The sequence below is a fragment of the Panthera uncia genome (genome assembly GCF_023721935.1).
Source record: "Panthera uncia isolate 11264 chromosome A1 unlocalized genomic scaffold, Puncia_PCG_1.0 HiC_scaffold_17, whole genome shotgun sequence".
NCBI classification, from domain to species: domain Eukaryota; kingdom Metazoa; phylum Chordata; class Mammalia; order Carnivora; family Felidae; genus Panthera; species Panthera uncia.
The window spans coordinates 143,116,159-143,128,818 of NW_026057577.1; the positions used below are offsets into that span (position 1 = coordinate 143,116,159).

Sequence of the window (12,660 nt, forward strand, 5' to 3'; positions counted from 1 at the left end):
TGGAGGAGCCCGGAGCCCGCGCAGCCCGCGCAGCCCGCGGAGCCGGGCAGGGGGCGCTGCGCTCGCCGCGCTCGGAGGGGCCGCCGGGCCGGGCGCCGCGCACTCGCGTCGGGAGCCGCCTCTCCCCCGCGGCGCTCGCCCCTGCTCCCCGCCAGCCTCGCCTGTCCCGCGGCCGCGCTCAGACAACAAAAGCGGAAGATGCTGCACTTGGGCAAGGTCAGGACCTTGCCCTGAAGCCGGGCGGCGGCGCGCACGCCTTTTCCCGGACTGAGGAGCTGTCGCTGGTGGCGGGTGCATGTTCTCCAGGAAGCAGTCGGGCGCCGCGCCGTTCGGTGAGTTGCTTTCGCTGGGCTGCCGGGGCCAGGCGCATCCTCCTCCTGGGCGCCGTCCTCCTCCTCAACCTCCTCCTCCTCCTCCTCCTCCTCCTCCTCCTCCTCCTCCTCGCCGCCGGTGGGGGGTTGGTCCTCTGCTCCCGGCCGGCTGGCGGCGGCGACTGCTGCGCGGTCCTGCCAGCCGGGGGAGGACCGCGATCGCGCCCGGTCCCCTCTCGGAAGACGGCTCTGCCTGGAATGGGGACCAGGGTTAGTGCCTTTCTCGGAGCGGTTAGCAAGTGGCTTCTTGCGTGCTCCCCCTCCCTGCCGCCCCTCTCCCCCGGAGGAGGCGTATATAGGGCAACATCAACAATACTGCTCCCCGCCACCCTCAAGAACATACCCGTTGCCTTCATGACGTCCCTAATATACGGAGAAGACGGGGTGGGGGTGGGGAGGACTTCCCTCTAGTCTTTTGCCCTTATGTTCAATGTCATTACGATGTTTGGCTAGAACAAAATGGAAATACTTAGTCATATGCGTCCATGGCCGTTTCTTCAGTCTCCCGCTGCTTGCCAGACCCAGATCCCCTTTGGTCTATATTTAGCGTTTTCAGAGGAAGCCTTTTCAGCTCGATTCACAGGTTTCGGGGGCTTCTGCGTCCTGACAATAGATAGCGAGGCTCTGGAAAGCGCCGCCTGAAACCCAGGTTTGGAACGCTGTGCATGTGTGTGGGGAGACTGCGATGCGATATTTGGGGGATCGGTAATTAATGGCTGAAAAGCAACGCTGCTTTTCTTTTCGCCGACCTTCCTCTTATTCTGGTGTGTAATGTGTTCTCACCGATTGCTGCTCAGCTGGTTCGAACCACTACGTTCAGAATTAAGACACCGGAGAGGTGGTGCAGCCTCCCCGGTCGTGTGGTAGGAAAGCAGTCTTGGGGATTTTTGGTGTGTGTGTGTGTGTGTGTGTGTGTGAGATTCCAACAAAGGACAGCTACTTCCCAGATGCCTAAAGTTGTGTTTCCTTGTACGTGCAGGGGTAGGGAAGGGTGTGGAAATAAAGAAAAAGAAGGGCAGGTTGTGGTTCCAAGATGTTTTGTTCCCCTTGTGTGCTTGGGTTGAACTGATCTGATTTGCTTTGGCCCTGAAAGGTGTTGTTAACATGCATGCCTAATGTTATCAAGCAAATGTGTTGGTTTAGAAAAGGGATAGGGTACAAGCAGACTGTCGGGCCTGACATGCATAGATTTTCACTTTTCGGAACTATGTGACCAGTGTTTAAGATGCTTGCAATTTTCTGCAACGACTTCCATGAAAATAGGGAGGTGGTCCAACTACCCAGGAGTTCTCTCATTGTGCATCTTTCCATCAGTAGCTCAGGGTCCGGTGGTAGTCCTGTTCAGCTCTTTGCAGTTAGTAATTCACCTACAGGATTAAAAGGCTTTCAAGCCGCAGCACTTCTAAAATCCCATGGAGAAGTGTTTGATATGACTCATGTAGAATTACAAGGATGAACCTGTGCATGATTTTGGGGGCTCGTTCTGTGAGAAGCATGACACATAGGGGTGGGCATCCTCAGATGAGGACTGGGTGCTTTACACTGCCCTAAATTCTCTTTGCCACATGCAGAATCCATGTTTAATGCTTTTGGGGGAAAGGTTAAGTGGCATCCTTCCTGCTCTGTGGGCCACAGGATCTCAGGACTTGAATGATGATGCTTGTATCGGGAGTTAGACGGTGAAATTTGGGAGGCCTGTAATTATACAGCTAGGAGGTGTCAGCGTTGTAGGAAGCCCTCTACGGCTTGAGTTAACTGAACGGTGTGATTAGCTTTACCTGTCTCCTGTTAGTTTCACCTTCTACATGTTTAGAAAACTTTCCAAAAGCACTTTGAACACACCATTGTGTTCGTTGCATTGTTTTAATACAAGATTTCTTTCAAGAAGAAGCAGAAAGTGAGGGAGACAGATTTTTTTTTTTGTTTCCTTTGGAGTCTGCTGTTCAGTTTTAAACATGATTCTTAAAGGACTAGTGGATACTGTTCTGTGCTTATGTGTGTACGCAGACAGGTGCCGGTGAGCAGGAGTAAAACTACGTGTGTTGTATGTGTGAGTTTCATGTTATATTGTAGATTGAAAACGATAGTACCTGATTGAATGGCAATTGTAGTACGTACATGAGGTTGTTGCTCTAATAAAATTGTCATAGTCTTGTGGAAAGGAGTTATTTAATTTTGCGAATGTTTGTGTAGTTGTACAACCTAATCATTATAGATGTCACTAATGTTTTCATTGTTTGTAATAAAAGTCATGCACTGTCGAATTACAATATTTCCATCAACTTCACATCTTCCACAGTAGAACACAAGCCAAGTCTTTCTCCCAGTGAAATGGTTCATTGGCGAGAAAATGAATTTCAAATGAAATTAGTTGGAAAATGCAATTTATAGTTTGTTAAATAATTTCTGAGGATAATATCACTTTCATAATGACCTTTAAAATTAAAAATGAAGATATCATATTCTCAAATATAACATTACTTTTGACATATAATTGAGAATGCAGTGCTCTCCTGAAAATATTGTAGAACGTGCTCCTTTCCACGGTGCTTTATCAGAATTCTCTTTTATACAGTACGCGTTTATGTAGTACCGTTGGAGAGTTCTCTAGAGGAATTTCATCAGGCTTTCCTTATGTAAGAAAACAGCAAAACTGCATTTAAGCTAATTTATTGTAATTTGCTTGTCCATAAAGTCAGGTGTGCTTGGTATGGACTAGTGTGTCTGGTTAACAAGACAATTGAACCAAAATTAGAACTGTTGCGTTTTGGACATCCAAAAATGTTTTTCTTCCTTCTTTTTCTCATGACTGTCCACAGAAGATTTGAACATCCATTTATGATTGTTTCTCTATGTGAACATTATTTTTACTTCTGTAATGGGGAATGGGTGCTGTGAGTATTACTCTTCCTGAAAGTTTCTGTTTAATAAAGATTGTTATTTTTGAAAGATGCCATATAGTTGAGAGTATTTAAACCGGAACATCACATTCAGGGAATGAATTACCTCTGAATTACCAGTCAGGGCACGAAATACCAAGAGAAGTCAGGCATATATTCTTAAATCCAGTAGTTCCGTTGAAGGCGTGGTACAGTGGGTCCTGGTGGGCGGATTCACAAGTCAGAAGTACATTTTCAAGCCAGATTCTTCAGTTGGCTTCCATGATGGTTTTCATCATCCATATTCCAAAGGTATTCTCAGTACTCTGAAGGCTCTGTGAGAGGTGTTATGTGGGTGTGGGTGAAAAGTTAATTTGAGGGGGAGCAGTTCACGATATTTGCTGCTGGCTTCTGATTTTTTTTTTTGTATTAATGTAAAATATTAAACATGTCATAAGTAAATCATTTCTATCACATTGTCTGCCAGTCTAGCCTACTGATTAATACACTGCCTGGTTGGGTTTAATGAATCTAATTATCTTCACAAACAGTACCTCTAACAGAGGAAACTCACAGAAATATTTGATCGTACTGTGCTTTCAGTCCATTAAAAATGTTAAAACTCATAGCAAAAATGTGTAGTTTTGACACTTCTCGTTGTTTGTCTTTTGGTCATGTAGCTGTTAAGTATGCTCTCAAGCTCTTTATCATGGTAATTGATTTGTAAGAAATGTCTTAGCTATATTAGGATATTGAAGCTATACTCTATATCAATTAGTTTTTGACAAATTGGAAATAATGACTAAATAAATGAAATAGTACTTCCTGGAAGCTTTCCATATTAGACACATATTCACATGTGTCCCTTGGTGAGATTCCTCAAAAGTTATCTGTAAACTGAATTACATCTATTGAAACTTCTTATTCCCTTAATTGTCATTTCATATCAGAAATACATTTCTAGAGGAAAAAGTTGGGCTCTGACCTACAATGAATATTGTGTGTGTGTGTGTGTGTGTGTGTGTGTGTGTGTTTTATATATTGTATGTATATATTATATATAAAATACATGTGTAAAATAATGAAATGTATTTATGTTATAGTGTAATGAATGCTATTTGGGATTCTGTTTTGTGCGGGTGCAGAGATGTGGAGAGAGTGTTGGCTTTGGGTGCGTCCCAGTCTGTCTCTTCTCAGCTGTGTCCTTGGCCATTTATGTGATACTCAGACTTTAGCTCAGTTTTTTTCCACTGTAAAATGGGCACAACAGGACAGAATATCTGAAAAGATTGATTTCAGGATCAAGTAAGTAAGAGCACAGGTGGCTTAGACATTATGAGCATTTGCATAAACATATGAGATATATATCTGCATATTAAGGTGGATAGTTGTGCTTCATTTATGTATTATTAAATATGTCCTATAGGCTACCACCCTCTCTAACAAAAGTGTTCAATGGATATATTCTCTCCCTACTCTTATTGTAATATTACTTTATTATGTAGCTTGGCATATAAAGTATATCAAGTTTTCTAGTCTACAGCATACCAGTCCTTTGAGTATTAAAATATATATTAGTTAAGCTAAAAGAGAAGTAAATTGTATCTACCAGCACTATTATTAATAAAAAATATTCTAATCAGAGTCAGAAATTATAAAACTTTGATACTCTCTATTAATGTTTATATTATTCACCTGATTAAGATCAAATTTTCTACAACGATTCACATTATACAAAGAATATCATAGACAGTTTAGGAAATACAACCTCACTTTCTGTGAAGTCAGATACTAAACACATGCTCTGTTTGGAACCACAGGGCATGAATCCCATAATAATGTCATTGTAACAAAGATAAAGAAACATTAAACAGCTAAATTTATTATGTAAATAAAAGACTCACTCACCCCCACCTCCTCATTCAAAGCAAGTTTTTTTTTTGAAGTTTATTTATTTATTTTGAGGGAGAGAGAGAGAGAGCGAGAGCGAGCATGCATGAGTGGGGGAGTGGGGCAGAGGGAGAGAGAGAGAGAATCCCAAGTAGCTTCCAAGTTTGGCACTGAGCCCTATTTGGGGCTCAATCTCATGACCATCAGATCACAACCTGAGCAGAAATTAAGAGTCAGTTGCTCAACCCACTGAACCACCCAGGCACCACTAAAATCAAATTTTTGAAAGTAAAATGTGTGTTGTGGTATCTTTTTGACACTAAAGGATAATTTTCACTTGCCATCTAATTCAGTAACTTTAGTAAAGTGTCCTACTCCTTTGGGTTTGGTTATAGGAGCTCCTGCAAGGGAGAACTGTGATCTTTAGCAACCTAAGTTTACCATACTAAAGCTTGGATGTATCTTAGGATTTGTTACAGAATGTGACCTGTTTAACAGGAGACTAATTTATCTGAAGTCAGAAAAACATTTTGACAATAAATATAGTTATTTATATTCAAATTTATGTGTTGTTGTGGGAACTGCCAATTATGTTACCAGAGTAAAATACACGTTATAATAACAGACCTTTCTGGTTTTTGGCTCAAAGTGAGTGGTAAGCCAATTATGTTTGGTTAAATAGATTTAAGTGTCAAGATGTCTACAAATTTCACATGATACAGAATGTACTATTAAAGGGTATATTTAATTTGTAGCATTAGATGATGAAGAAGAGATAGAATTTAATTCCACCGTGGAAATTAGCTAATACATTTATCCCGCATAGGTAAGGGCTAGAGTTTTCTCATTAAGAACATTTTGTGTGTGTGTAATAGATGTGATTATCACTACTGTCATTAGAAAGTTGATCCAATAGGTGTATATTAAGAAAAATGCATTTTGTATGCACGTTTTATTTAGTTTATTCTTTGGGTTTTTGTGGTTTTAAGTAATCTTACAATGTTTATTTTAATCTTTTTTCATTTAAATGTTCAACATCACAAATCACAAAAAGCTATACATTTACCTTAAATTATAACACGTGCCAAAATGTGGATTGTTGGGGGTCTTTAAGAAACCCAATAAATATCATCCCAGCACCCTTATAGTTTCTGAAAAAGTCGATATTTTGAAAGAAAAAGAAGTAAAGGAGTAGCCACCGTGGACGAAATAATCAGGTTTGATTAGAGGTAGTTTGATGTGATGCCAGATGACATCCCAGGGCCTTGGCCTTCTCCCCTCCTCCCTTCCCACAGGGACGGAGCTGTCTCTGAGCCCTGGAGCGTAGCCTTGACTCTCTGCAGGCAGGGGGTTCTTTAGAGGAAGAAGGAAGGAACTAGCCAAGCTGCTTCCTTTATTTTTCAGAAACAGAGGAAGTGAAGGTATGGAGAGAGGCCATAGTGTCACATGAATTAAGTTCCCTTTACCTGGAAGGAAATATCAGAAGTAGGAAAGAAGTGTTCCTCATTGACATGCTTTATAAAGAATTCTGGTTGTAGAATTCTGGATATAATAGCTTCCACAGTATTTTGCTTAGAAGTTGAGCTCTTTAAATATTTTATGGTATTTTGACACTATATCAGGAATTATCTAATGCCCTGGCTGATTTATAGAGAGTATGGTCCATGAAATTCAGCTGATTTATGTATTGCCAACTTTAAAATAACTCATTCTCAGTGTTTCTTCCCTACTCTCCACGTTAGACTTTGACTGCCAATACTTGGGTGGCCTTGTAAGTGGTGAGAATTGGGCATAAAAGGGACAGTGTCAAAATGTGACTTCCCAAACCATATATAAATGATGATCCATGCCAGCTGTTATCGACAGCACTTTCTACCTCAGTGTAGATAATTAGAATTTGGCTGGCATTTAATGTTTTAACTTTTAATAGAAGCAATAATGGACACCGTCAAGAAGAAAAAAGTGAATTTCTAAGGAAATGTGATGTTTTATTTGACTCCGAGCATGACTACTCAACCTTAAGAAGGCTCACTTCTTAAAATAAATTTTATTCTTCTCTCTCAAATAGTTTGTTTGGACTTTCAAACATTAGAGTAACCTAGCAGTCATTACCTTCAGCAATGCAATAATTTAATTCTCAGAAGAATAACTTCTTTGGCAGCAATCCAAGTCTCCCAAATACAAAAAAGCCAAGATTCAGTCTCTTGTCTCTAACACGGTCCTCACTGGTGGCTCTGGTGTTTGTTTGTTTGTTTGTTTGTTTGTTTGTTTTTTTGGGTTACTAGATAAGGAGGTGGGACGAAGATTTCCAGAAAGGCAGAAAGGTGAAATGGGCATCATCTGAAAAGTCTCAGAGACAGTAGAAATCATGTCATATGTACCCAGGTCATAGAAGGTGATGCAAGAAGCCTGGTGCTTGTAGTGTGTGGGTCAGACTGTTTGGCTTGAATTGGGTTGGAGAAAAGTAATAATGTTAAATCCACTGTAGATGCATAAATATATTATGGCACCTCTACCCAAAGGAACATTATACAGTTGAGAGTTATCTCTTCTAAGACAGCGGGGAGTGTCCATGACATTGAAGGTTAAGAAGAAGGTTAAGGTTAAGAAGCAAAGCAGAAACCTATATTGAATATGATACCCAGCACACATACCCATATACACACCCATACAAACACAAGAACATCGTGTTTATGACAGGTTTCAAGAGCTTTGTTCATTGTATATTGTCTTTCCACCAAATATATAATAGTTTATTATGTATTACATCATTACACAGAACAAAAGTATGCCTTTAAATTTGAAAAGGATATTGTATTTTTGCTTTGGGATAAATTTCGTTAATTAGCTGAATGCCTGACTGAAATTAACAAGGCACATCCTTCATTCAGTGTATATTACATATATTCTGTTCAGTTCTACACCTACATTTTCTGTTTTTAAAGTTAAGAGATGTTTTGAGTAGGTTTAGCAAGTTGGTGTCTTCTTGAGAGCTGTGCAGCGTATTAGTGAAATATTTTCTGTTTTTCGAATAATGTTTTATTATTTTTTTCTGTTTTCAAAAGTAATGTGGATTAATTAAAAATTTGAAAATATGGTAGTGATGAAACAAAGCTAAAGTTCATGCATATATCTCAAGCTACAGAAATGACTATTTTTAGCAGAATGCAAATCCATGTACATTTTTAAATTTAGAAGATCCCTCATATTCTGTTTTGTTACTTTTTAACACATAAAGCTGCTTTTTTTCATATGATTTGTATTCATTTTTAGTGTCTGTTTTCCATACCTTTATGTAACATCATTTACTTAAATAACTTCCTATTTTTGGAGATTGATGGCATTTTTGTTTTTTGGTGGTTTGTGTAATGCTGTGATTAAAGCTACATAGTTTTCATCAGGCTATTTTCTGTAGATTACTTCCTAGAACTGGATGTTTTCAAGGCTGTTGATAGATGTTGTCAATTTGTCCTCCAGAAAGGTTATATAATTTACATTTCCTTCAGCGAGGCAGGAGTGTGCCAATTTCTCCATGATTTCAACAACTGGGTATTTTAATTAAAAAAAAAAACGAAAACAAATTCCAATTAGGAGGAAAATTGTGTTTTTCCTGTGATTTAATTTGCCTCTCTGTGACTATGGCTGAGGTTAAATATTACATAAGTTGATGACGCCGTCCTAATTCTTTTGTAAATTGTCTTTTTGTATGTTTTGCGCATTTCTGAGTTGGTTTATCTGCCTCATTTCTCATTGTTTTATATTATTTGTCTATAATAGTTATATTACCTTTGCCAGGTTTTATCAATTTATTAACCATTTTATTCTTATTTTTAAAGCATAATTCTAAAGCTTGTAGTTAAATGTATTCCTTTTTCCTGGGGGGAGGGAGTCCCTCTTTAAGGGAGCATTCTACCTTCCCTGATTTTGTTTGTCCCAGTAGTAAATATGGTAATGGAGCAGATGGTGGAGGGAGTATTTAATAGTTGTATTCTGACTTGACTGAGTTCATATCTCAACTGTTCCATTTTTCTATTAGCAAGTGGTAAGTTACTACTGAGTGCCACTGTTGATAGAGGGCAGGTAACTCCTGTGTCTTCAGGCTGTTGTGAAGGCAGATTAAGAGACTATGGACCTCACATACATAGCAGAGAGGCTAGTATATTTGTGAATCTCAAACACCTTAGTTATTTCTACTCTTCCTTTTTTTATTAAAAATTTTTTTAAGCTGATTTGTTTATTTTGAGAGAGAGAGAGCGAGCATGAGCAGGGTAGGGGCAGAGAGAGAAGGAGAGAGAGAATCCCAAGCAGGCTCCCCATTGTCAGTGCAGAGCCTGATGCGGGGCTCGAACTCATGAACTGGGAGAGCATGACCTGAGCTGAAATCAAGAGTCGGATGCTTCACTGACTGAGCCACGCAGGTGCCCCTCAACTGTTAAATAATAAAGATGACACATCTTTTTCTCTAATTCTGCCTTTTGCTTGCTCCACAGGAAGCATAATTAGGCACCTGCACAGGCTTAGGGACCTGTGTATGACGGGCCAGGTGTTTGCCACGGTCTGGGGCTCACAGGTGGAAGGTCTGTGTGTGTGCTCTTGTCATCCCCACTGTGGCCTCACTGAAATAGTGTTTCACGTTCTTCCGGAAGAGTAAGGGTGACATTCTTAGGCAAATATATGATTTTCTATTTCACAGATAATATAGATCCATATGTATATTTCCCTATCAAATCATATGTGTACATGCACATATGCACCTTTAGTACATGCACCTTTCTCTCTGGTCACATAGGACCTTGCTTCTTTCCACCCCCACTGCACACTGGTAATCTGTCTTTTTATCATTGATTCTCAAATCTTCGGATGATAATTGGCACATAGTAAACACTATGTGTTAATCATTGTGGGCTCTACATACATTTGTTTTCATTGTCAAAACTGGTTCATCAACTAGGGTCTGTTTGGTTTCTTTCAGTGCATTTTGGGCACTGGAATTCTGGAGGGAACACTGAATTAGGATTCTGAGTTTGGGATCCAAATCATGAAATCATTTTTGTTCTGTCTTCTGACCTTGCATCTGAGACTATTTTGTCATTCGCTTATTAGGGTCAACACTTACAGTATTTTTGTGAATGTGATATTCTAATAAATGTGAAAATGCTTTGGGAAATGCTATCATAATAAGCATTTAAGTATAAAATACATTCCCTGAAATTGTTGATCTGCTTCAGGGTTTTTGCTTTGTTTTGTTTTGTTTTGTTTTGTTTTGTTTTTTTGATGAATTGGACCGGACCAAAAGATTTTCTTGTCTGTAAAACTAAATCTCTGACCTCCATTATGAACATGGTTATGAAATGGTCAGTCCCCTAATAGTTGTCAAGATGCTGTGACATTCCAAGCTTAGGCCTCACTTAGAGGAAGAATTCTCCTTTATCCACCACTGGAAATAATTCCTGTTGTTTCTTTATAGCACTTCAAAAATTATGTCACACCAAATTGGCTCAAAAAAAAAGTTCTATTTTTTTTCTCTCTGCACAGATATGTCCTGCTTAAAAGAGGAGGAGTGAAAATGAAGCCCTATTGTTCCTCAGGGATTGAAGTCTGTAGAAATGTCCCCAGAATATTATTTTCTCTCCTGGTGGGCTGCTGAGTCTGGCGCCTGGAAGGCTTTATCAGGACAGTTTTAGAGGTGTGAACTGAAGCTGGCTTCCATTTTTCTTTTTTTTTTGAGCAGATTTCCTTAAATCCTTGGAACAAAATTTCAGAGGATTCTTATCACTCTAACTGTAGGTTGCCAATAGGAAGAAATCGTGTGTAAACTTATGAGAACAACAACAACAACAACGAAACTTTAATTTGTTCCCTGTTCTCAAAACTTGAAGGAAGTAAAGAAGGGAAGTTTAAATCCCTTCAGTGAGTATGTTACTTAGTAGTAAAGGTTTAGGTACTCGAGGGGAGATGCTGGTCAATCATGGTTTTGCTTGTGCTTCTAGCAGTTTCAGAGATGGTTCTATTTTTTGTTTTTGTTTTTGTTTTGTTTTTTTTTAATTTAGCTTCGGGTAGGTTGTGTGATGAATTGTACAGTGATCCCGTACTTCTGGCTGTAGCAGTTGAGAGGTTCATGGTGCTCTCTTAGCTTGTACATGTGAACCCCAGAAAGAAACAGGGTGTAAGAAGATATGGGACAAGGGGACAGCTCGGGGAACCTGACCCTTGGGTGATATCCCTCCTTCATCTGCAAATACAGACTGTGGAGACAGAAGACTATGTTCTGGTGGCTTCTGATAGAGGGGTGGAGGGTTAGTAACACCTGAGAAGAAGTGTGGACATTTTAAGAAGTGAGAGGGAGCAGGAAGCTTCAACTAGTTTTTGGTAACAATGTTTTTCGATGGGCTGGTCAGTTGTTCGTGGACTAATCCATTCAGTCAACACACCTGGCCAAGTATAAGGTTCGAAGAAGCGATCTGATATGTTATACTTATATGTTACCCAGAGTAGCAAGTGACATACGTACACGTTAAACAGAGCAGCAAATGACCTGCTGCTCCAGGGTCAGATAACCTGCCGCCCGCCCCCCCAGTGGTTTAGCCTATTTCTCTAGTTGAAAAGTGACTGTATCTCTATCCTCTTCAGACTTGGACTTCAAGCTGAGCATGCCATCCCCGAGCACACCTTATTTCCTGTTACTTCTCTGAAATCCTTCCCTGCCTTCTGAGTGCCAGGTCTGCGAAAACGCATTATATAATTGCTCCCAGGACTCGCGATCTTTCCGTATGAAACATAAATGCTTTGCATTTGCACAGTGTAATAATCCGAGTTTTATGTGGCTTCCCGGCGGCTTGTCAAAGTACACATTTTATACCAGTGGTTGTATTCTCTCCAGGTTGGCAAGTGGGAGAGCGGGGTGATAACCTGATACAGTGCTGTCTCAGCCGAACAGGGTGTGGGAGGAAATACAAGCAAAGTTACTCCTTTGGCTTGTGTGGCTTGTTCGTCCAGCCAAAGTGCTCCCCTGTGTTTCAACTTTTGAACGCGAGGCTGAGAATTTTGAACACAATGTAACAGATTTTTGAACCAGTAGTAGGTTTTGTCATTTTTGCTTATTCTCAGAAGCTGCTTGGGTGATATTACGTCTGAGTTTGAATATACATGCTGTTCCTTGCAGTCAGTTCTCATTGGAGCTAATTGAGATGTAATGGATTCAGGATTTGGTGGCCAGATGAGTTTTGTGTTTCTTTGTTTTCATCTCTGACCCAAAGAAGCTGCTTTTGAACTTTGAGTTATTTTCAGTTTCTCTCACTGTCCTTTATGCTTACACAGAGGCATTGGGGGTCCTTGCTTTTTCTTCTTCTTACTTTTTCGAACGAATTGCTTTGTGGACTTTGAGGGATGATTCTGTTTCCTGTTTGTTGCACCTTATTAGTTTTCAATATGTATGCCCGTGACTTACATTAAGACGCTGCCTGTGTACCGTAGGAGTAATTTCAGATTTTCTGCTTCATAGTTTTCATGTAAGTAGAGCT

At 40.1% G+C, this 12,660-nt stretch overlaps 1 protein-coding gene across 1 annotated transcript in view; it reads left to right on the forward strand.

Moving 5' to 3' along the window:
* Window positions 1–64: 64 nt before the first annotated feature.
* CTNND2 (catenin delta 2) overlaps window positions 65–12,660 on the forward strand; it is a 938,499-nt gene continuing 925,903 nt past the window's right edge. The window contains exon 1 of the mRNA XM_049648272.1: window positions 65–332. Within this exon, the coding sequence (XP_049504229.1) occupies window positions 296–332 (37 nt within the window). The 5' untranslated portion in view covers window positions 65–295. The remainder of the gene's footprint in view (window positions 333–12,660) is intronic.